Genomic DNA, 24,555 nt, shown 5'->3' with positions numbered 1-24,555 from the left:
GACCTGACATCCATCCGAAGCAGAGCAGGGCCTGCCCATCCTGTGTGGCACCTGCTCCATCCTGTGTGGAACACGGACACTGCACAGGGTGTCCTTTGTGTCCTGGGTTTGAGGGATGGACAATTGTAGAGGCTTGAACCTGACAGGAGGGGGCAGCTGGGGGGGATCAGGCTCTGCTGCCAGGGAACAGGGACAGGAGGAGAGGGAACGGCCTCAGGCTGGGCCAGGGGAGGCTCAGGGTGGATATTGGGGGGAATTCCTCACTGAAAGGGTGGTCAGGCATTGGAAGGGGCTGCCCAGGGAAGTGGTGGAGTGCCCATCCCTGTGGATGTGGCACTTGGGGATGTGGGGCAGTGGTGAACAGGGTGGTAGTGCTGGGGCAGTGCTTGGACTCAGTGACCTTAAGAAGGCTTTTCCAAGCTCAGTGATTCCATGATTTACACCCAAGGAAGGACAGGAAGCCCGGGAGCCCTGTGTTTGACTCTTCCCTGGGGTTGTAGGGCACGTTTGAGCCCTTCCCTGAATGAGAGGGTTCCTATTTCCATCGGCATTTCTTCACTTCCCATTTGGCTTCCCTGGCCTTTGCCTTGGCATCCCAAGGCCTTGGCAGCAGGGGCCAAGCTCGGAGCAGGGCTGGCAGTGACCTCTGCAGGGGAGACTGTGCTGCTGGGGCTGAGCTGGGCCCAGCTCTGGGCTGGCTCTTTGCATGGCCAAACCTCCCAGGAGAACCTCTGCTTGAGCTCCAGCTGTGGCACCAGCCTGGATAAAACAGCTCAGGGCAAAACATTCTATCTGTGGGTCCCTAAAATGCACAAGTACATCTCCAGCCAGAGGGTGGGACTGTTGTTCCTGGTGTTTAAGGCACAGTGAGGGTGAGGTTGGGTTTTTTCCTACCTTGCTTATTAGAACTGTGATTTTAAATCACCATCAGCGCTCTGAGACTGAGCTGCAGCCACTTTTCCTTCAGGGGTGTTCTTCTAACACCTCTTTACTTCTTCACCCCTTTGCTCCTCCCAGTCTGTGTCTCTCTGGATCTTGCCAAGCTCTGCCTGTGCCCCCCATCCCTCAGATGGAGAGGTGGCTCCAGAGGGCTCCAGGCTGGATTGATTAGAAAGGCGTCATTAGGAAAATCAAATTACTGCTGGATAATTTCAGATGGCCTGTGGCAGCCTGGTTTTTGTCTGAATCCAAGTATTCCCTTTCAAACATTGGACATATTTGAAAACCAGGGAACTCTGACCAGAGCAGGCTTCCAGAGGAATGGAGTGCTGCACCCTCCCTGGGAATGGGGACAGCTACACCTAATGGGATTCCATCTCCACTTAAAGCTTTGGTAGATTTTATGTTGGCACTGGGGGAAGGGGCCATGCCAAAGGCACAGATTAAGGGAATGTGGCAGTCTGGAAATGTTGAGTTCCTGTGCAGAGTAGATGTGGGAGCTGTCAGGAGTGGACAACACATCATGGCACAGCATGGAAGGGGGAAGATAATTCCTGTGGCCAAGGGTGGATGTAATCTTTGGTGCAGCCTCTGGGGTTAGAGATTCCCAATCTCTCAGCATTAGCAGGATTTCTGCTCAGTGCTCTGAGGGGCAAAGGAAGCTGCAGCCTGACTGCCCAGCTCCCCCCTGAGCTCTGTGCTGTTCAGGGCATCACAGATCCATAAAATATCCTGAGTGGGAAGGGACCCCCAGGGATCACCCAGCCCTGCCCTGGCCCTGCACAGACACCCCAACAACCCCACCCTGGGCATCCCTGGCAGCGCTGTCCCAACGCTCCTGGAGCTCTGGCAGCCTCGGGGCTGTGCCCATTCCCTGGGGAGCCTGGGCAGTGCCCAGCACCCTCTGGGGGAAGAACCTTTCCCTGATCTCCAGCCTAAAGCTCTCCTGAAAAACTTGAATATATTATTGTGTCTTTCTTAAATTGTTTTCTTTCTGAAAGGGGCTACCTGGGGGAGGTCCCACCCACGGCACACACATGCCCTGGCAGCTCTGTGCAAACCTGGCCTGATGTGAAGGCCAAGGAGTGAAGACTCCTTGAAGCCAAGGAGTGCCTCTGTTGTCCTAGAACAGTCCACACTCCAGGCTGTCCATAAGCTGCCTTGATTGGTGTTGATCAATGGGTTATATGGGCTAGGGAAGGTTGGAAACCATCGGGTTTGGCTGGTGCCAGGCAGTGCAGTTCCAGGTGGTTGATGGAAATGGCTCTGTGCCCCAGAGAACAGGTGAAAGGTGTTAATTGGGTAATAGAGTGGATCTCGTTAAGTCCCTGGGCAGGAAGAGGTGCTTTGTAACTCTTAGCTGCCACTTTGTGCCTCTCTGTGATTCCAGGTGATTTTTCTGCTGAGGGATCATGAGGCAGTAAATGCTGGGTTATCCCTTTCCTGTTACTGAGACAGACAATAAACATCCTAATCTGACTCGCTGCTCTGAAGAGTGGATTTACAGCTGTGTGCTGAGCAGAAAACAAACGATCTGAGGATTCAAAGCAGGCTCTGCAGCAGGCAAACACGCGCTGGAGCAGAGCTGGGGTTTTGTGCTGTTTTGTCTTTTGAATTTGGCTGTCTTGATTAATCCAGCCTGATGTGTGCCAAGCTGTTCAGCAGAAACTCAGCCCTGCTTCCCCCTTCCCCCAGCTGCCCTGCTCAGTCTTCCTTTGTTTCAGGATGGTTTCTTACATAAAACAGGAACTGCAAAGATTCAGGTGAAAAAATGTTCTCCGTAAATACATTTGGTTTGTGGGTTTCCTTGCAGGTTCTCGTATTTGCAGGCTTGGGCTTTAGGTAGAGTAAAGATCTTGGACCCAAAAACGTGGTGGTGCTCACAGTCCAGGAGCTGTCACCTCTGCACCCATCCAGCCCCTGTGTCCCTGGAGGAGGGGCTGGGGAGAATGTTGGGACATGGTTTGTGCAGAGGCTGGTGTCAGTCATCAGGTCCTCAGAGTTCTGAAGTGAGGAAAGTGTCCTGGAAGGTCCTGAGCTGGAAGGGACCCCCAGGGATCACCCAGCCCAGCCCCTGGCCCTGCACAGACACCCCAACAACCCCACCCTGGGCATCCCTGGCAGCGCTGTCCCAACGCTCCTGGAGCTCTGGCAGCCTCAGGGCCGTGCCCATTCCCTGGGGAGCCTGGGCAGTGCCCAGCACCCTCTGGGGGAAGACCTTTCCTGCTCTCCAGCCTAAAGCTCTCCCTTCATGCCTGAGCCTTGGACCAAGGACAGAGGAAACCCCTTTTTTTTCCCTGTTTAAGGCCAAGATCATTTCTCAATGAGACCTCGGCAAGATCCTTAAATTAAACCCAGTGCTGAACATGGGGAAGTTTTCCCCAGCCTCCTCAGACTTGGAGAGTTTTGTGAGCATGATTTAATGGAACATATTCAAGCATGATTTAATGGGACATAAAATGCTTCTTTGATGTCCCGTTGATCTAAAGGAGAGACAAAACTCTAAGGGGGCTCTTTCTTTCCGCTATTGATTCATGATATTTGGATATAAATCCTACGAGCAGGTGCCAGCCTAGGTTTAATTGGGGAGAGCAGGACTTAGTGGGGGAAAATGTAATTGTGTAACCTGCACTGATTCATTTCCAGATGCTGGCAGGGGCTCTGTGCTGGGCCAGGGGGGTGCTTCTCACCTGGCAAAGCAGGGATGGGGAGGGATCACCTGCAGCCTCCCTCCGTTTTCTCCAGTTAGGCCCTGTTGCCAACTGGCCCAATGCCTGTGTTCTGCAGATGTGGCAGCACCTCTGCCAGTTGTGCACATGGCTGGAGAGCACTGGCTCCATGGGCAGGGAGAACTCTCTGAGGCAGCCTTTGGTACTGATGGAATGATGGTTGTGGGCTAAATGAAACATCAAATGATGGGCTGGGCCTTAGCTGGGTAACTGATCACTGGCCCTGGAGCATATCGTGGTGGTCTGTCCCTTGTATTTAATTTAAATTTAAAAGTTTTGAAGTGTTTGGAGCGTTCCCTTGAACATTCAGCTTCCTGGAAGGAGCCTTGCTTTGGGCTGGCCAGGTACAGCGTGAGCTGCGTGTTTGAAACAGAACCTGAGATTCACAGGATCCCAGAGTGCTTTGGCTTGAAGGGAACTCAAAGCCCATCTTGTTCCAGGCAGGGACACCTTCCATATCCCAGGGTTCTCCAAGCCCCGTCCAACCTGGCCTTGGGCACTGCCAGGGATCCAGGGGCAGCCACAGCTGCTCTGTGCCAGGGCCTAACCACCCTCCCAGGGAAGGATTTCTTTCCAATATGACCCTCTTTGAGCTTAAAACCATTCCCCCTTATCCTGTCACTGTTTGTCCTTGCAAAAATTCCCTCTCCAGCCTTCCCATAGGCCCCTGTTAGGCAATGGAAGGGGCTCGAAGGTCTTTTGAAGTATTTTGGCCTGGGATCTGAATGCCAAAGGCCTTGGCTGGCACGCAGCCAAAGGCTGAGGGGGATAACTGTGGGCAGACGGTGTCAGGTGTCTCAGGTGAGGTTTGGTGCATTGCTTGGGACTGTCCCTGAGCCTCTGGAGCTCCTGCTGGCACCTGGGCTTGGTGCTGGGTTCTCCGTGCTGTTCCTCAGGGTTGTGCTTGAAACTCTGAAGGCAGCAGGAATTGCCCATCTTGTGCCTTCCCCCCTTTGCAGGAAGGGCCTCTCAGGGTGGGCAGGGTGTTGTTCCTGAGGGTGCAGGTGAGGAGGGAGGTGTTGGGGTTGCAGCCTCACCTGTGCCAAGACTCAGCAGTGAGTCCTCCCTGAAGGGTCTGAGTGTTCCCAGAGTAAAGCAGCCACACCTGTGCCTCTGCCTGCACATGGGCAGAAGGACGAAGCATCCAGATCAGCCCTTTTTCTATGAAAAAGGTTTAAAAGAAGAATCCCAAACCACCCAACACCCCCAACCCACCCCTTCCCCCCACCTGTGCCCTCACCATTCCTGCTGTTTCCCACAGCTTCTCCCCTGGCCTTTCCAGTGATGTTTGAGCTCAAGGGTTGCTCTTCCCTTTTCCCCTCCCTGCCCCAGGAGAGCCCAGCAGCTCCAGGTGTTTTCCTGCACACTTGCAGGGATATTTGCTGGCTTGTCCACAGGGAAGAGCCTGGTGGAGCCAGAGGCTGTGGTAGAGCATCGCTCACCCCACAGCTTTTGGCACTAGCACTGAAGGGACCCCGTGGGAGGAACACAACAAACTTGACGTGAATTTGGCTTAAAATTGCTGCTTTCTCACCCCTGTGGGTGCAGCCAGAGCCACCAGAGCAGGGTGCCTATGCAAAGCCTCTCCTGCCCTTGGAGAACTGGGGCTCTGTGCCCCCAACAATGCGGGGTTTGCCTTTCCCACTCCTCCCTTCCAGGCTTATCTCCTCTCCCTGGATCTCTGTCCGCCTGTCCTCAGAGACTGGGGAAGGAGCGCCCTGATAGGAGTGGTGCAGGGAGAATGCCAATGAGCAGGAGATGAACCTCAAAGAGCTGGGTTTGGATTTGCCTCCAAAGCTCTTTGATCACAGGCTGAGCTCTTTATCCCCCGCAGCATTCCTTGGGGGAAGGCTGCCCAGAGGTGAGCAATGATTAAAGGAAATGCTCCTGCTCCTGTGACAGCCTTGTCTTCATCGGAGCAGGTATCATCATCTACCAAAAGCTGGTTTTAATGTCTGAGTCAGTTTACTTTGACTTTCTTGGCAGGACTTCAGGGTCCCTTGTCACTTTGCCCCATCATGACCGTTCTTTCATTCATTTTAAAGAAAGTTTCCCTTTGGAAGATCCTTTTCAGTGTTTGGCTGCTGTCTGTCGAGCTCTTGGCTTGCTGTAGGGAAGGCAATAGTTAAATCGAGAAACACAACCATGTTTTCATCCAGCAAACTTGTTTAACTAAAGGAGATTCATAAAGAAAACTGTGTTTCTGTGGAAATCTTTGTCTCCCAAGTCTTGTTTTGGAGTCTGAAGAACGCCTGCTGTTGCCTGAGAAACCCCCAGGACAATGCAATGCAGAGGCATTGCTGGGGAGTTGAGGAGCTGCTGGGATGTGACTCTGCCTTTGGTTTTTCTCTGCTGATCTGGGCAGGGTTTGTTCTGTGCACGCTCATTGTAATTCTGGGAACTCTGCTCCCATGTCTGATCTGTCATGGATGTGGGGAGGCTCCTTCTCTCCTTCCCCCTGTGGATTTATTGAAGGGGAAGCTGGAGAGTTGAATTAAATTGTTGGAAGTGGTTCAAGATCTCCTGTTTGCCTTCCACAGTTGCTCTGTTAAGAGGAGGTGTCTGGTTGAGATGAACTGTGGCAGAGGAACAACACCCGTGTCCCTGTGCTCCCTGGAGAGCTGGGGGTCACCAGAACACCCCTTCCCTTGGAGCTGCCCCAGCCCTGCTCCAGGGGTGTCCCTCTCTCCAGGTCTCTGTGTCCATATAACAGGGACCTGCTGCTTGCCAGGGATGGTGCTGGTGGAAACCTGGGAGCTTGGGCTTTTGTCCTGCTGGGCAGTGTGTGTGAGCAGAGAGCCAGCCCCAAACCCTGCCCGAGTTCAGGAGTGACTCCTGAAACCCAGGGGGGTGATCACCAGTGTTTGGGTTTAACCATCCTGGCTGTGGAATACAAAGACACCAGGTCACATGAAAAATGCTTTAAAGATAAAACCCAAATCACCCAACACCCCAAACCCCATCACTTCCCACCCCACACCCTCACCATTCCCACTGTTCCCAACAGCTTCTCCCCTGGCCTTTCCAGTGATGTTTGAGCTCAAGGTTGCTCTCCCCTTTTCCCCTCTGCTTCAGAGACAGGAGTGTGCTCAGAAGTATCTGCTGAGGGAGCAAAAACATTTATTGAGACTATTTAACCAAGGCTCATTTTATGTTCATTTCTTTCCAAAGCAAATGGGAAGAAAATTCCCAAGTGCTGCTTAAGCACAAGGCTCATTTCTGAGCACCTGGAAACCTTGGGACAGAGTGGGGCTGGGGAGTTTCCCTTGAACTGCTAAAGGCATCTGCTGTCTTCTGGAGGCCACTCCTGGTCCTGCCCACCAGCACAGGAACACAGCCTGGGTTAGGTGAGCTCTGCCTGTGCTCTCTGAGCCCGGGGAGGCTCTGCTTTGCTGCTGTAGGGATTCAAGCACCCCCCTGGCCCAGCAGCAGGGATTCAAGGATGGGTTTGCAGGCACTGGGGGTCCCTGGCTGTGCACAGCTGGGAGCTGGCAGCCATGGGCTTCCCCTGGGTATTTCCCGTGTGCCTGGCTGGAAGGGCTGCCCTGTGAGCTCTGCTGACCCCGTGTCTCTCTCTGCCCTTTGTGTTGCAGGTGCAAAGAGCTGAAATACGGGAAGGACCTTCCACAGATCTCCATCATCTTCATCTTCGTGAACGAGGCGCTGTCGGTGATCCTGCGCTCGGTGCACAGCGCCGTCAACCACACCCCGGCACCCCTGCTCAAGGAGATCATCCTGGTGGATGACAACAGCGATGAGGGTGAGCAGTGCTGGCAGCTCTCAGCTCCACCAGGAGGGGTTTCATCTCTGGGAATCTCCTGGAGGGTTCTTTGGGCAGGGGCACGTGGTGTAAGGGGTGGGTGTGCTGCTGGCACAAAGTTCTCTCCAGCTTCTCTGGCGAGGAACAGGATCAAACCACAGGTAAATCTGAGAGAGCTGGGGTTTGAAAGCGTAGCTGAGAGCTGGGAGGTGAAGGAAACCAGAGAGCCATCTGACCTCTCCCTTCAGTAGCATCCAGGAGCTCTGGTTTCAGGGTATCCTTGTTTCTGATAAGAACACTTCAGTTGTTGCAGAGATGCACCTCTAAGTATTTGGCAGGACAAGAGCCTGGAGCCCTGAGGGATTTCTGCTCTGGCAGCTCCCAGTGTTAACTGAGGTATTTCCTCTGTGTGTGCCTTGGTTTCCCTGTTGTAAAATACCATCCCGGGCTTCATGGATGGCTGGTGCCCTGCAGAGACCCTCCTTCCCTAGTTCTGCTTTTGGTGGGAGAAGGAAAGAGGAAGAGGAGGAAACAATCCCAGCCCACCTGTCCAGGTCAGGCCCTGCCACAGCCTGGAGGGGATGTTTGGTTTCCCACATTGCACACGAGGGTCCTTTGGTTCACCCTGCTCTCCATCACTGTTCTCATCCCTTCCCTTCTGGCTTTTGATAACACAGAACTGCAGGGAGCATTTTCACACTCAGATTCTTCCAAGGTCTTTTTTTCTCCCAATATCCCCTTGGACAACATAACCAGGGCAGTTAAAATCCTCGTGAAGGACAACAAAGAGTTAAGTGACTTTGTTTACTGCCTTCTTCAGCTGTGCTGCCTTTTCCTCCTTTCAGTGTTATTTGAAAAAAATTAATCAAGGAGTGCTGTGGACGCAGTGATTGGAGGGGAGAGCAGGGCAGGGTGCAGGATGTGGAGAGCTCATTCCAGGGAGAGCTGAGAGGTTGCTCTCTGTCTGTGAGCAGAGGAGCTGGTGCACTGCGAGCTGTTCAGGCTGTAAAAACAGGCACTCAAGCACCACAGTAATGAGCACCATGGAAAGATGATGAGTTCTAATTATCAGGAGAAGAATCAGGAGGGCAGCTCCTCAGCTGGTGGGAATCACAGCAGCTCCAGGGCAGAGCTTGGATGGTGTCCACAGTGCAGCCGTGGGATTTCAGAGCTGGAACCACTTGGCTGGTGAAGGAGAAGTGCAGGTGAGGTGCTGCTCACAGTGCTCAGGACTTGGAGGGCTTGAAATACCAAAATGAGAGGCTCCTTCTGCTAATTTTATCCTATTAATGGGGCAAAGGGAAGAACCCTTTCACAGAGAAGCCCGAGCTTCTCCCCTCATTGCTGTGCACAAAGAAATGTCTCTGAACAGCCTCTTCTCTGAACGTTCCTCATTCCTGATGGTGAGCCAGGTGCTCTGGAGACCCTGGAAAGGCACAGGACAACGAAACAAATCCTTCCAAAAGCATCTGCCTCTTCCACGGGCCGGGGCTGCAGCTGGCAGTGAGGACCAGGATGGAATCCCCGGATCTACTGTGGGATTGCAGGGCAGCACTGTCCCCGGGGTCTGCCAGTGCTGGGGCTGGATGGGGCTGGGGGCTGGCAGGGAAGGTAGAGGGGTGGCCAAGGACTGGGCTGTGTTCAAGGGTTTCACAGAATCCCAGAGAGGTCTGGGTTGGAAGGGATCTTAAAGCCCTCCCAGTGCCACCCCTGCCATGGGCAGGGACACCTCCCTGTCCCTGGCTGCTCCCAGCCCAAATGTCCAGCCTGGCCTGGGACACCTCCAGGGCTGTGTTGGAGCATTGTACAGCACCAGGGAGGGAGAGGCAGGGAGATGACCCCAGCTGATGGACGAGTTCAGACATCCTGGGCACGAGGTGGGAAAATCACAGTCTCCTGGCACACCTAGGCTACATCCCACCCTGAGGATGCTTTGATTGGCATCAGGAGCATCCAGGGTCCCTCATGCTGGCCCAGGGCTGTGCTGAGGGTTGGACATCCCTGAGGGGTTCTGTCCTCAGAAACACTGGGATGGAGGTGCACAAGGAGAGCGGCGTGGGGAGCGAGGTGGTGCCATCAGCTGGGAGGGTGAGTTAATCATGCCAGTGTTTGCTGCTGAGGCTTTGCAGGCCTCATGACAAATGAGATTTTTAAGGAGGGATTTGAAGGAAGATAATGAGGTAACTTGGCAGATGTTTATGAAGAGCTCCTCCCAAGCGTGTAATAATCTACTTTTCTCATGTAAAAGAAATGATACAAACCAGAACGCAGCTCTGGGATCGTGTGCTCCCTCTCAGCATCCTCGAGGAGCTGCAGTGACAGCCAGGAATTATTAATGGCAATAACATTGTCACAGAGTTCCCACTAATGGTAGGCAATAATTTTGAGCAGCAACAGCAACATCGCAGAGTTGATGCTTTGGATATTACAAACAAAGTCATCATAATAAATAGATTTGGGTTCTACAGGAAAATAATTACAGGAAAATAGTTCCTCATGAGCTCTCAGATTTAGAGATGAATCCTGGAGGATCAAGCAGAGGATGGGGCTGTGTGGGTGTGACTTTGGAGGCTGTGATTGAGCAAGAGAAGGAATTTCTTCATCCTCTGGGAGCAGCCGTGTGGGTGTGAGTGAGGGACAGTTTCTGTGGGGATGTGGTTGTAGCCCAGGAAAAGCCTTTGGGGGCTCCGCTGTGTAACCTGAGAGAAGATTGACTCCAGGGAGCAGTGCCCAAGCCCAGGAGCTGTGCTGTCCCCTGGGTCACCAGAAGCAGCTTCGGGGCAGTTGCTGAAGGCTCAGGACAGTCCCTGGCTGGGGTTTGTGTGGGTTTGTCAGGGGGAAGAGGAACCACAGCAGATCAGAGAATTGGAGAACAAAGTTAGCAGAGATTTCCAAATCAAGTGCTAAGGTTAGCCCCAGGGGTAGAGGCAAGAGCCACCTGCCTTGCCCACCTGGCTCTGTGCCCTCCAGGCAGAGCTGTGCCGCAGCCACTGCAAAGCCTGGTGCTGGTGTGAGGTTTTCAGGCTGGAACAAAGAGCTCCTGAAGCCTCATTAGACACTCCTTGCTCTCAGCTTTGTTGTACAACAGCACAGCACAACACAAAAGTGTGCAGTGAGAGATTAAATTAATGAACACAGGCATTCTGATGCTTTATGTCTGAGCTGTAAATAGATAAAAGATGTCAATGTATTGTAAGAGGGAAAAAAAAATCCCTCCTTGAAGGAGAAAGCTCGGGGAGTTGTAGTTTGAACCCCGTTCTCCCTTGAGCTGCACATTACACTTCATAAAGACTCCTTTGGAGGCTGCTTTTGTTTGTGCTTGTTGCAGGGCTGCAGTTCCACAGGCAGTGTGCAGGTTGTGTTTGGCGGCGATAACGAGGTTCCCGGGCTGGTGGAGGATGCAGCCACGTGCCCCTGAGATGCTGTGTTATCTCACAGCTGCACACTTTGTCTGAGTCTCTTGTTTAATCATCACCTGCTTTTTTTTTTTTTTTTAAGTTGTTGTTGTGTCTTTTAGTGTTTTTAATCTGGGATAACATCTCTTTGAAAAGCAAACCTCTCGGAATAAAGGAAACCCTTTGGATAAAAGGCTGCTTAAAGGAGCTGGCTGCACCAGGGGAGACACGCTCAGGGTTGTAATTTACCTCGGCGTTGCACATTAGTGAGACTTGAGGGATCCCTTTCGTGTTCTGCAGCTCATTCCAGCAGCAACAGCAGCGCTAGTGCCTCGCTCTCCTGGGACCTGTCTGGGTGTTTGTGCTCAGAGGAGGAATTGCAAGGAGCTGAGTCCCATTCCAGCCTTTCCCAGTGCTGAATTACTCCAGCCTGAGGATGGGGTGTTTAACTGGAGCTGACCTGGACTGTGCCACTGGTGTCCAGCTCCAAGGCTTTCGGGGCTCCGTGGGGAAGAGCAGCAGAGAGCACCGGGTGGGGTTGTTGGGGTGTCTGTGCAGGGCCAGGAGTTGGGTTCCATGATCCCTGTGGGTCCCTCCCAGCTCAGGGCATTCTGTGATTCTCTTTGGGTTTTGCTGAACCCAATGACCAGAGGCTTGAGCTGCATGCCCTGACCGGGAGCAGCTTTCTCTGTGACAACTGATTCCTCCCCCTGCTCCCCCTGTCACAGTTTCCTCTGGTCCAGCTGCAGGTAAAAAGCTTCGGAGACTCCCCTGGCTCTGAGTCTCCCTGAAAAATGTTCCCATTTATTTATTTATTGCCTGTTGAAGGAGCTGTTTTAGTGATTTCCTGCAGAAATCCCAGCCCTGATGGCTTCGGAGGTTCAGGCAGGTGAGAGTTTGGGACAGGGGTGCCTGGGGTCTCCCATGGCACTGGAGCACCCCCAGCCCTGAGCCCTCCGGTGTTTCTGATAACACCTGGGGCTCTGTAGGCTTTTCCCACCCAGCTGAGCCTGGCAAACACAGGGGTGTTTTCCTTAGGGGTGTAGTGGAGGTGTGGTCCTCGCCCAAGGACCGCCTGCCCAGTGCTGCACAAGGAATTCCCTGCCCTTGGTAATTCCTTGAGCTCCCTGGTGCTGCTGGCCTTTGCTCCTTTCTCTGTGTGGCTACAGGCAGCTCCCACCTTTAGTTCTGGGGGCTACCACGGGATTTGGAGAGGTTTGGGCAGGATTTGGGGTGGGCATGGAGCAGTGGGTGTTTCTGTGCTTGCAGTTGGGCTGATGTCCGTGGTGGGGTTACTTTCCTTGGCATCAGGTGGTTCCATTTCCCTGGCAGCCCCATTCCCTGGCAGCCCCATTCCCTGGCAGCTCCATCTCCCAGCCCGTGTAGGTGACAGAATAGTTTGCAATAGGTAACATAAGTGATAGCAGCTGGGGTTTTAATGGAGCAACAGGTCCATTGGATTCGAGTTCCTTGCTCTTGCCCTTCAGGGAAGATCGACAGGGACAGATGGAGAACAAAAGGCAGGATTGCAATTGAACCTGCTGGCATTTCCAGGAGGCTTTCTCTCTGCAGATCTTCCCAGGCAGCAGCTCTGTCAATGGCAGAGATCAAACCCTCCCAGACTGCACCCTGAATAAACGGGGTGCTGGGGAGTGCATCTGAGGGATGGTCCAGCTGGCTTCCTCAGAGGGGGCCTGAGGGTGTGTTGGGAGGAGGGCCATGGGGTGCAGGAGAGAAAGGAGGCTCCAGGGGCCAGGGCAGTGTTGGATTGGAGGGAATTGCTGGTGGTGCAGCCCCTGTGGATCCAGCCTTGGGAATCCTCAGGAGTGCAGGCCTGAAGGAAGTGCTCCTCTGCTTGGGGAGGATGAGGGGAGCTGGGGCCACTGCTCTGCTCCCATCCTGGCCCCTGACCTCCTTCACATCCAGAGTCCCAGTTTTTGAACTCCAGGCTGGTTATCCTGGCTCGGGTCCTGTGGATGTTCTCTCTGTCAGCCCTGTGAGTGCAGCACCAAGGCCCCATGCCAGGCAGGGCTGAGGATGGAGCAATGCCCTGAGCTGGAGATGCTCTGGCCCTGCTGTGGTTTGTGTGGAGTCCTGGGAGGAGCAGATCCAGGGGCCAGGCTGCCCCTTTGTGTGACAGCCGCTGTCTGCTGCTGTCCCTTGGTGAGAGTCACAAATCCCTGGCATTCTATTCCAGGCCTCCCAACCTCCCTGGGGAGGAAACATCTGAGCTGACAGGTCAGATGAAGAGCTTCAAGGTCAGCAGCAGCTCTGCAGGTCCCGAGGCTGGAGCTGGGTGTTCCTCAGTGACTGCTGACTGAGGGAAACATGGGGTAAAATTAGGGATAACTTCACCTGACTTGGAGTGGGATGAGATTTGTGAGTCAGTGATGGTTTCCAGAGGTTTGAGCACATGTGGTCCCACAGGATCAGCATCCCCAGGAAGAGAGGAGCTGTGCCAGTGCAGCTGTGCAGGCACTGGGGTTCCCACTGATGCTTTTCCACACAGCCACATCAGTGACAAGGGGCCCTGGGCCAGGGCTTGCTGGAGTTTCTCAGAGAATTTAATTGTTCAAGGACAGGCTGGACAGGGCTTGGAACAACCTGAGCTATGGAAGGTGTTCCTGCTCATGGCAGGGGTGGGATGAGATGGACTTTAAGGTCTTTTCCAACCCAAACCATTCCAGGATTCTGGGATTCCTGGAGACTGGCATTTCACTTTTGTTACCCAACACTGGATTTTCCACTCCTGCACTTCTGGATGCTCTGGGAAATGAGATAAGAGAGCCCACCCCATCTGAGTGCCAGGGATGTATCCCAGAATATCAGAACAGTGCTGTGCTCTGTGCCCTCTCCTCACAGAGCTGCAGGACAGCTCAGAAGGGTGAGGCTGGCCCAGTGCAGGGGTGCAGCCATCCTCTCCATAAGGGCTGCTCAGGCATGGAAGAAAAGGGAGTTCTCCCCAAAAGCTGTGTGCTGTGGGCTGAGGGAGGGAGCAAGCCTGAAATCTGCGTGAGGCTGTACAGGAAACCCTTGGTGGAGAGAGGGCCTGGAGCTGCATTTCCCACAGCTGTCAGTGCTTGTGTCCCTGGAGTGTAGCAGCAGCCCCGTGGGGACACCTGTGTCACACTCTGTGGGCAGGAGAGGGGCCCTGCCCCCTGCCCGTGACCAGGGGCAGAGTGGTGCCAACCATGGGCACCTTCCAAATCCCCTGGTGCCATTCCCCAGGTGCTGCTCTGGCTCCCTGGGGACATTCTGAGGAGCTGCTGTCACACAGCAGGGTGGGCACAGGGGTCTCTCAGGTCTGACCCTTTGCTGCCTGGGAGATGTGACATCACAGCTCTTCTGTTTCACTGCAGCTTTGCTCTGCTTTGAGCTGCTCAGACAATTCCCCAGAGGAGTTTCTTGTTTTCCTTCCACTGAGATTCCAGCTCCAATGTGAAAGTTGTTTTAATCACTGCATGGTGCAGTGGTCTGCTGCATTAATGACTTACCTGCTGCCAAAGCCCCACGTGCTGTGCTTGTGGGGCTTCATCTGTCAGAAAAATCGGTGTCTCTGTCTCCTTAAAACCATTTGGGAGAGTTGTTGTCTCCATAAAATCCTGGTTTTGCTCCGAGTGGCTCAGCACGAAATGGAAGTTGCTGAGTTATGGATGTGTGTGATGCAGATGCTTTGAATTGAGGAAGGGGCTCATTTGCTTTATTCTTTTTATTCCCACTTCAGCATAAAAGAGAAAGGAGACTTTGGGGAAATGGAGATATGAGGGGAAGCATCCCAGAAAGGCAGTGTGGAGAAAGCACATTTGCTGTGCCTGGGAGGAGGCGTGGTGGGGAAGGGAACAGATAATCCTTCTCTGACAATTTCAAAGCAGATGAGCCTTGCTGTTGACTCCTTTGCTCTCCATTGTGTGTTTCCTTCATGTGGGAGCCCACGTGTGCTCGTGTGTCTCGAGGATTTCACCCTGTGGGTGGTTAATGGTGACTTTTTTTTCCCTCTTTTTGTCCTGGAGACAGGGAGTGCAGTGAAGGGCAGTAGACTATAATCTGAGGTCACGGATCATGCCTTAATTTTCTGCTGTCCTGAAGCCTCGTAGGGATAAAAGATACTCTCAGGAGCTGCTTTCATGGCGCTGAGAGTTTGTTTTGGTGCCCAGTGGCTTTGCTGAGCTTTTAGTTCCTCTCTCCAGCAGAGCTTTGTGCACTGAGCTGGTGCAGCAGGCACTGAAAGGACCAAGGTTTCTCTGGCAGAGAACTGGCACTTCTCCAAAGGGCTGAAAAACACACTCGTGTTTATCCTTTATTGCAACCTTCCATCTGCTCCCACCTTCAGAGTCCTCTGTGTCTTTTATGCTCAAATCTCATACTCTCAAGAATTTCTGTGCTGGGGGTGGCTGAGGGCTGCAGGTCCCTGAGGGTGCCAGGCACTGCACACACAGGCCTGGGCAACAGAGGGACATGAACTGCAGTGAACACGAGATACAGGGTGGGAGGATCTCCTGAACAAAGCCCGAATCCCTTTCATCCCCTCATAAAAGCAAGGGGAATTTCAATTTTTCTGGTGGCAAAACAAACAGCAAGTGCCGAGGCTGCAGTGGTGAGGCTGGGAGAAGAGGGCAGTGAAGCTCCCACATGGTTTTGATGTAGTTTGAGTCACTTCAGGTGGGTTTTGCAGCATTTCTAGCAACGCATTCAGCTCAAAGCCCCATCAGGAGTTCAGTGTTTGCTGTCCATGGGTGCCTTCTTTCTGTCCTCGTGTTTCAGCTCCATTTCCCTTAGTGCAAAGGAATGTAAGCATCCCCTCGCTGCCCTGCTCTGAGGTGGCCTGTGGGCTCCTCACTGGCCCAGCAGCAGCGTTTTGGGCCGCCTCGACCTCCTTCAGTGTGGGCTGTGCTCAGTGCATCTTGTGCAAGCCAGAGCTGCCTGACCGCGTGGGCAGGAGGAGTTCGGCCCCAGTGGCGCTGCTCAAAGCCCTCCCTGCAGTGGGTTGGTTTCTCTCAGGTGAGAGCTCAGCTGTTGCCCTTTCCCACGGCTCTGTCCTTGTCCCCAGAGGAGCTGAAGGCGCCGCTGGAGGAATACGTCAACAAGCGCTACCCGGGGCTGGTGAAGGTCGTGAGGAACCAGAAGAGGGAAGGGCTGATCCGGGCCCGCATCGAGGGCTGGAAAGCGGCCACGGGCCAGGTCACCGGCTTCTTCGATGCCCACGTGGAGTTCACAGCTGGCTGGTAGGTGCTAGGGGGGTGCAGTAACCAGGGAGTGTCCATCCTTTTGTAGGGATGTGTCCCTACAGAATGGCACACAAGTCCTCTGCCTTGTTAATTCTTCTCCAGGATTCCTTCTGGATTCCTTCGGGATGGAATGGCATGATGGGAACCTAGGAGGAAAACCTCTCCTTGCCCTTGGTCCTTGTAATCCTTCTCTGTTCCTTGCCTTTATGCTTGCACTTTCCCTGCTCCCTGCTTACATTTTTCAGGATGATTTCCCATTCCCTTAGCCTTAAGTAATTCCTGCAAGTTTAAAAAAGCCCAGGCAGCAAGGGAATGAAGGAGAAAGTGTTTCCCACTTCTGTGCCCTTTGCTGGATCCCAGTGGGGAAGGCTCAGATGCTTTGGATTGATTTGTTTCCTCTGCTGCTGGGAATAAGTGCAGAGGTGCAGAAGCAGCAAGAGGTGTTTCATAAGGATTTTTTTCAGAGAGATTCAAAATATTTGAGCTCAAGTGGCTCAAGTTTGAATCTATATCATGACAGGAGCCTGAAAGGGATTTCTTTTTTCTTTAACCAAGTGTAAAAAGTAAATGGTCCATGTTTAGAAAAGTGGAGGTGGAAGAAGCTAAGCTTGTGTTGAATTTGAACACAGTAACAGCCACAAAAAACCTGTTTGCAGCTGTTAAAGCCAGAGTTCTGCACAGCTACTGAATCCTTTTTAGTGCCAGTGCAGCTGGAGGGGGTCTTTCAGGAGCTGTTTGTTATGTTGGGATCTGTATTCCCAGAGGAACATTCCTCTCTCTGGTCACTCAATCCTCACACCTGATTCACTGGGGAGCTCCCACTGACTGAGCTCTTGGAGCTCTTTTTTAGGGATAGAGAGGAGGCGTTTCTGCACTGTGGGCTTGGCTCTCTCTGTGTTTCCCACCTGCTGCTGTTACTGGGGGCACTGGGAGTACCAGTTCCCCCAGATTCCCCCTGGTGTGGGCACACTGAGCCCAGGTGGCTCTTGGCTGCAGAGGTGAGGCTGAGCACATCCCCTGCTCTGAACACGTGCAAATGGCCCAGAGATGACATTTTTAGCTATAAAGTCATCAAACTGCATCCCAGAGATGAATTTTTTAGCTGTATATCATCAAACTGCATCCCAAGGGAAAAAAGATCCTTCCAACAGTCCTGCTTTCAAGAATTTACCCTGTTCTGCCTGGGGTTTTGGGATCTGGGGGAAGTCTGGGGGAAGTCTGGACTAGTTCAAGCGTGGTTTAAACCAAGCAGACCCTTCCTGGCCTTGCTTTACAGAAGGGAAGGTTTCCAGCCAGGCTTCCCAGCCCGTGGATCATGTTTGCATCCAACACAGGAAGGACATGGACCTGTTGGAGTGGGTGCAGAGGAGGAACGTGAAGGGCTGGACCACTTCTCCTGTGAGGACAGGCTGAGAGAGCTGGAGTTGTTCAGCTGGAGAAAAGAAGGCTCTGAGGAAATTCCAGAACCAAAGGGAGCCCTCAAGAAAGCGGGAGAGGGACTTGGGACAAGGGCCTGGAGTGCCAGGACACAGGGAATGGCTTCCCACTGCCAGGGGGCAGGGCTGGATGGGATATTGGGGAGGAATTGAATGGAAGCTGCAGAGAACTGACCCTCTCTTGCTGTGCTTTGCCCCATCCCCCCAGGGCCGAGCCGGTGCTGTCCCGGATCCAGGAGAACAGGAAGAGGGTGATCCTGCCCTCCATAGACAACATCAAGCAGGACAACTTCGAGGTGCAGCGCTACGAGAACTCTGCTCACGGCTACAGCTGGGAGCTGTGGTGCATGTACATCAGCCCCCCCAAGGACTGGTGGGACGCCGGGGACCCCTCACTGCCCATCAGGTACAGCCAGGGCTGGGGGCACTCACTGACCAGCACCAGGGGCAGGGAGGCACCAGGGCTGGGGGCACTCACTGACCAGCACCGGGGGCAGGGAGGCACCAGGGCTGGGGGCACTCACTGACCAGCACCGGGGGCAGGGAGGCATCCAGCTCCTGTGGGAGAGCTGGAGAGGGACACACAGAACCCTGGAGAGACAGGGAAAAGGGGAATGGCTTCAGACAGAGCAGAGTTAGATGGGATATTGGGATAGAATTGTTCCCTGGGAGGGTGGGCAGGCCCTGGCACAGGGTGCCCAGAGCAGCTGGGGCTGCCCCTGGATCCCTGGCAGTGCCCAAGGCCAGGCTGGACATTGGGGCTTGGAGCAGCCTGGGACAGTGGGAGGTGTCCCTGCCATGGCAGGGGTGGCACTGGGTGGGCTTTAAGGTCCCTTCCAACCCAAACCATTGCATAATTCTATGAAAATGCAGGAAGATGAAGTGAGGCAGCCACCTTGGCGAGGCAGGGACAACATCATAACCCCCACCAGCTGTGTGACATGAGCCAGGGAGGGTTTGGAAGGGTTTGGGGTTTGGAAAAGGGTGTTGGTAGCAAACACACTGGGGAGGTGCAGGAACTGTGCAGGTTTGGCCAGTCTGGTGTTGCAGTGCAGGTGACAAAGCAGTTTTGCCTCAGTTCCAGTGTTAGTTTGTGCAAACTATGAGGAATGGGGAGGTTATTCCCACGGGATGGATTGAGTGTGGATCCATGAAACACAGCACTGTGTTTTCCTGAATGGAAAGTCCCTCTTCTCCCAGGGCAAGCTTTGGAGAAATGTGTCTCAGGCTGTTGTAACACTCCAGCTGAAGCGCTGGCAGCTCTGAAATGCTCTCCAGCCCTGCCAGGCTTCAGGGGTGGGATGAGCCCAAACCCAGAGCAGGAGAGGAGGGGAGAGCTGGGTGTGGCTGGGAGCTGGGGCTGCTCTGTGTGCACAGCTCACAGGTGTTCCCTCCACGGCCCCCAGAGATCACAGGTGAAGCTCTATCAGGAGTGGTGTCTGGCCAGCAGGGTCGGATCCCCCTGGCTCCTGGCGTGGTTTATCTGGAGAAGCCTCGTCCTGAGGCCCAGAGCAGCTGCACGGTGCAGTCCCTGCCTGCTGGGAATCCTGAACCCAAGCAGCTCTGCTCTGCTCACTGACATAATCCCTGGGAGCTGGAATTAGGTCTATTCCCATTCACACGGAGACTTCTTGTTATTCCTTTGGCTCCCTTGTTCCAGGCAGCTCATTCAGCCCTCAGAGGAGGAACTGTCAGTTTATTCTGGACAGGAATCAGGGCTTTGACAAATAAACAGTTATTTTAACCAAATTCAGGCTGCTGGACTTGTTTAAGGAGGGCTGGGCCGTGCAGAAGCCAAAGCTGAGGAATCCAAAAGCCTTTGCAGGTGAGGTGTGAGCAGTGTGGTGCTGGCAGCTCTTGCTGGAGCCTCTGGAGGGTGATAAAAGGGGATCAACGCTGCTGGGATAAACCTTTCTCAGCCAGTAAATACAGCAGTCAAGGAAGAACAGCCTCTTTTATTAAACCAAAGTGGTGCAGTTGGGAGATCCAGGAGTGTCCCCTGCGACTGTGGCACCACCCTGGGAGCTGGCTGGGCTTCAAAACCTGTCCCTTGAGGTGACTGAGGCAACTGGACCCCCCAATGTGACATTTAGAGATCTGCAACACCTTCTGCTCTGTTGTGCTCACAGAATGGGGTTGGAGTTTGTGTCAATGCACTCAGGGGTGCTTAAGGAGAAGCTGGGGCAGAGCCACGTGGGGAGGGACAGCTTTGGTTTGGGGAAGGTGTTTGGGGGCAGGGGAGGTGAGGTTTGGTTGGTTTCTGGAAGATGTTTGATGTTGGTTTTTGGAAGGTGTTTGATGTGAGGGGAGATGAGAAGGCAGAGAGTGGTGAGCTGAGGAGTTTCTGAGCTGAAACCTGAGGGGAGCTGGAGGGTTGGGTGATCATGAAGAGTTGGAATGGGGAGGCCAGGACCTACACAAGCAGGATTTGGGTTCTTTAGGATGTGGCTTTGCCCCAGACTCCCCAGATACGAACCAGTTTGGGGTTACCAATGAGCCAGGAGTAAATGGGGTCACAGGGATGTTGGACACTTCCACAACACATTTCTTGTCCTTGGTTTGGTGCTGAGAACCAGAGGTGCTGCCTGGGGATGGATCTGCTGCTGACCCACAGAAGGGAAGGGTTTTCTGTGGGAGTTGGCTCCTGCTGGCCAGAAGGTCCTGTTGGGTTTTTCTGGTGCTTGTTTTATCTTTAAAAAATGTAGGCATGGTGCTAAAATCTGGGCAGGACACTGAGCATCACATCCATGCATTTCATCTGATTGCAAACAGTCACTGACAGGAGGAGCTGGGAGAGGTTTTTATCTGGGGTTCCTACAACCCTTTTGGACACAACCCTGGAGCAGGGGGTGCCCCATTATCCCCAGGGCATCCACAGCCTGGTAATCCCAGGGATCTGCCCGCTCAGCTCCATGGAAAAGAGACCAGAGGAGGGTTCTGGAGACACCTGGATTTGTTAAAGGCATCTGAAATGTGGATTCTGCTGCTGAGGCCTCAGGGGTTTGAGGGAGCCCGGGCGAAGGACACAGCCCTGAGACACCCAGGAACCTCCCAGCCGTGTTTGATAATCAAACACCTGAAATACCATTGCTGGCAGGCACTGGGGCAGGATTAGAGAAGATAAATGGGCAGTGTCCCCAGCAGGAGGTTAATGGCACCTCTGTCCTATTGTGGAAGCACACACAGCCCAGAAATAACAACAGCAGTTCTTTCTGTGCCACACGATGCTGTGAAAATCTGCACCTTGCAGCAATCTTTGCATGGAAGGGATGCCAGTGCAGTGCTCCTCGTGCCTAGGCATGGGATTAGAGGAAGTTTGGAAGTTACAGCATACAGAGGTACATTCGTTCTTTAGAGATATTTTAGGATGAAAGGATGGGAGTGAAGTAAAGAGTTTCTCCCTTATTTTTGGGTTTACTCTCGGTGCGTGGGGACTGTGGCAGCCCCAGAAGTTCCCTGCCCACCAGAGCTGCTCCAGCCCTGTGAGCCCACAAGTGACCAAATCCATTCAGTGGGGACTGGAGACAGAACTTGTGGCTATGTTTGGGGCAGTTTTCTCTCGTGGCTAATTCCCAGATATGATTATCCAGGCAGAGAGCTGATTGCCTCTTTGAAATGAAATTCATCTAAAATATGGCCCAGTCTCAAACTGGCTCCTGCTTCACCCAGTAGTACCCTGCAAGAAATAGCCTCACTGAATCCCTGGGAGGAATTCTGCTCCAACACCTGGGGTCTGCAGTACATCTTCTGCTGTATTTTTGTCACATTAACATTTAAAATGCTGATACACCAAAGATCCCCCCCAGTCTCAGCACTAGCTGAGCCTGATTTCACAGCCAGGCTTGCCTTGCCAGGCTCTGCCTACCTCTGTGCAGGAGATAAAGCTGTGATTCCAGGGTAATGGATTGTGGCTGAATTAGCTCTCCCAGAAGAGGCAGACAGAAAATGACATTGGAAATGGTCATCACAGAGATCCTGATCTTCACCACAGCGAGGTGCAGGGCTGGTGGGATTTCCTGCTGAGTGCTAGGAGGGAATCTGTGCCTGCATTCCGTGGCTGCATGTGCTTTGCTGCAGAGGTGTAGCCAGGATTTATCCAGTTATTGATGACAGGTGTTGATCAGAGTTTGCTGAGGGCCCAGAAACCTGTGAGGCCACAAAAAATGGAAGAAAGCTGATGCTTTCAGTGACTTGTGGGAAATCCAAGTGAGATCTTTGGAGATGCTGTGAAACAGCAGATTGATGACCTGGTTTTGGCATGTCCCATGGTGGGATCCAGCTTTTTAGCATCCCCAGGAATGATTTATTTCCCCTTGACAGAACATGAGCTTTTTTGAGGTTCATTGAGGTCTGGAGCCTGTTGTTTCAGTGGTGTGAACCCCAGAGCCTGACCTGGTTTGGTCGTGTCGCATCAGCTTTGGTCCAAAAGCTGCTGAAATCTGGGAGGTTTCTGGCTCCATGTGCTGATGGTGCTTCAGAGGCAGCCCCAGGATTTGTAATTACAGGTGTGAGATACTGATGGCTCCAGGGGTCTGGTCCAGGAAAACAATGAAACGCTCTCCTGCCCCTGGATCTCATCCAGGAGCCACGTGAGTGAGCACTGAGCAGCCCTGGGGCTGAGGGACACTCACCTGAGTGTGGAAATGGGGCTGGCCACACCTTTCTGCTGGCAGGAGTTGTGCAACCTGGATCTTTGCTGCCTGGGTCCCTCAGTGATGGGGGGACAGGGCAGTGAGCCGCTGTCACTGGCATCACAGAGCCCCTGAGGGTGGAAAACTCTCCAAGACCCTCAAGGCCAGCCCCTGAGCAGGTGCCCCCATGCCCAATAAAGCACATTGTGAGATGCCAGGTCTGCTCATTCTTGGAACACTTCAGGGCTGCTGACTGCACCCCCTCCCTGGACAGATTGGATTATTTACAATGTGATGGATTTCCTGACTTTCTCTTTGCCTTTTCCACACGTGGCAGAGCTGTGGAGGCAGAGCCTCAGTGGCTCCCTTGGTGAGCAACCCCCATTAGGTGTTGGGGCTGGAGAAGCTCTCAGGGGGCTCCAGAGGTGACAAGAAGCCTCTTTCCAAGCCTGCCATGCACGGATGGCAGCTGGGAGCCAGCTTTTAGGTTAAACTGGGCTTCAGACAGGGCTTTGCTGCAGATGTTTTATGTGGCACTTCATCTTTACTGGTGCTGGAAGACAAAAGCTCATTTAATTAGAATGAAGGTAATTGTGAGGAGGAAATGGGGTTTGAGAGTTATGGATCAGGAAAGAATAGAAGGGCTGATAGGTTTGGGGTTCTTTTATAAAGATGAAAATAATGTTAATTAACCCACCCAATTACCTGCTGTCTCAGCCTCACAAATGTTAATGAGTTTGCTCTTGCAGTGTACTTAGGAAAGAGCAAACTTCATCCCAGGTGTGGGAATGATGCAGGGGTGGAGATGGGAAAAACAGAGGGGTTTTAGGTTATTGAGTATGGCCCAGGAGCAGGGAGAAGGTTCTGCTGCTTAACAAAGAGTTTGTGTTTAATTAAAGTGTTCCTCAGTCACAGAGCTCAGGGGGTGCTGAGCTGCCCCTCTCTGGTGGCTGGGCTTTCACTGGTGGTAGGACCTTAGGGATTTGTGTGGGATCATTATCATATTTATTTATTCATTCCAGAAACCACTAACTATTGATTTTTCCGTGGGGCTTCCTGCAGCCACCATCCCATGATGGCATTCAAAAGCCCAAAGGTGTTTTCTTTGTTTTAATTAAACAAATGCTGTTTCTTTCCTCGTTTAGTCTAATTCCTAGGAATTAGGAATTCACTGTAACAGCCTGAAACTTCTGTGCACACAGGATTTACACAACCTCTGAAGTAGCTATGGGCTCTTGGGAATAACCTCTACTGCCATAAAATGATGGAAGAGGATCTCCGTGCCTGGGACAAGTCGTTCCTGTGGCACATCCCACATCCACACCCTTGCAGGGTGAGCAAGGTGCACATCAGACCCTCAGTAACAGATTTAGAAAGGTTTGCTTAAACTCTTATAAATAATTTCATCACCACTGAGCTGCTCAAGGTGGCAGAAGGCATCTCAGGGATGGTGCCTGGACACAGGTGTGAGGAAAAGGCAGGATTTTCAGGATTTGTCCTGGGTTTCTGTTGGTTTGTTTTGAAGAAAACTTGAGGCGTTTGTACAAAATGCTGAATATTTTTTGAATTGGTTCTTTCTGGCTTTAACATCTCCAAACTGCAGGAAGGTCCCTGATTCTGTGTGAAGATGGGTTAAAATGTTCTCACTCTTCTGGCATTTGGAAGTTGAGGGAAAGTTTTCTATAGGAGCCAGATGTGGGGCAGTGAAATGAGAATTTGTTTTTGGAAACCTCATCTGGAATGTGTGAGATGGTGGTATTTGCTTAGAGGGATGGGATGGGACGGGACGGGACGGGACGGGACGGGACGGGATGGGATGGGATGGGATGGGATGGGATGGGTGGGAATGTCCCAACAGCTGCAGAAGGCTCATGGAGCTCTTCAATGACTTCATACGAAACTTAACCAGATAAAATTTAAATCAAACAGGAAGATAAGATGTTGGCACTGGTGATCTGCCCCAGGCTCTAAAGGCCCTCTCCTTGAGCAGCTCAAGGAGACCACAGCTCTGTGTTGGCCACCCAAAGGCTTTATCTCCCTTGAGGTCTGGTTCTCCTCCATCCCTGCACTGGCTGCAGTTCCGTGCCAGGGCTCAGCATCATTTCCAGCAAAATCCCTGGAGCCCCAAAGGACTTTGGGCCAGACCTTGGTCCAGCATGGGAACAACCTGGAAGTGCCCAAGGCCAGGCTGGACACTGGGGCTTGGAGCAGCCTGGGACAGTGGGAGGTGTCCCTGCCCATGGCAGGGGTGGCACAGGATGGGCTTTAAGGCCCTTCCAGCCCAACCCATTCCATGATTCTGGGATTCTTCCCCAGGCAAGGCTTTGTTGGTGCTTCTGGAAAGAGCTGCTGCAAACATCTTGTTGTGTAAACACCTGAACAAAATCAAACCCATCCATCCTGAGCTCCTGGAGAGCTGTGCTTCCAGGGGTGTGAAGCT

The 24,555-nt window shown here is 52.9% G+C and overlaps 1 protein-coding gene across 3 annotated transcripts in view; it reads left to right on the top strand.

The window, feature by feature from the left end:
* GALNT17 (polypeptide N-acetylgalactosaminyltransferase 17) overlaps positions 1 to 24,555 on the top strand; it is a 211,215-nt gene that overhangs the window by 74,321 nt on the left and 112,339 nt on the right. For all 3 annotated transcript variants that reach the window (XM_069033390.1, XM_069033391.1, XM_069033392.1), the window contains exons 3-5: positions 7,262 to 7,428; positions 15,871 to 16,045; positions 17,693 to 17,890. In XM_069033390.1, coding sequence (XP_068889491.1) covers positions 7,262 to 7,428; positions 15,871 to 16,045; positions 17,693 to 17,890 — 540 coding nt within the window. The remainder of the gene's footprint in view (positions 1 to 7,261; positions 7,429 to 15,870; positions 16,046 to 17,692; positions 17,891 to 24,555) is intronic.

The sequence above is a fragment of the Aphelocoma coerulescens genome, chromosome 19 (genome assembly GCF_041296385.1).
Source record: "Aphelocoma coerulescens isolate FSJ_1873_10779 chromosome 19, UR_Acoe_1.0, whole genome shotgun sequence".
Classification (NCBI taxonomy): domain Eukaryota; kingdom Metazoa; phylum Chordata; class Aves; order Passeriformes; family Corvidae; genus Aphelocoma; species Aphelocoma coerulescens.
The sequence above is the reverse complement of the archived record's forward strand: the minus strand, read 5'-3'. Positions and strand labels throughout refer to the sequence as shown.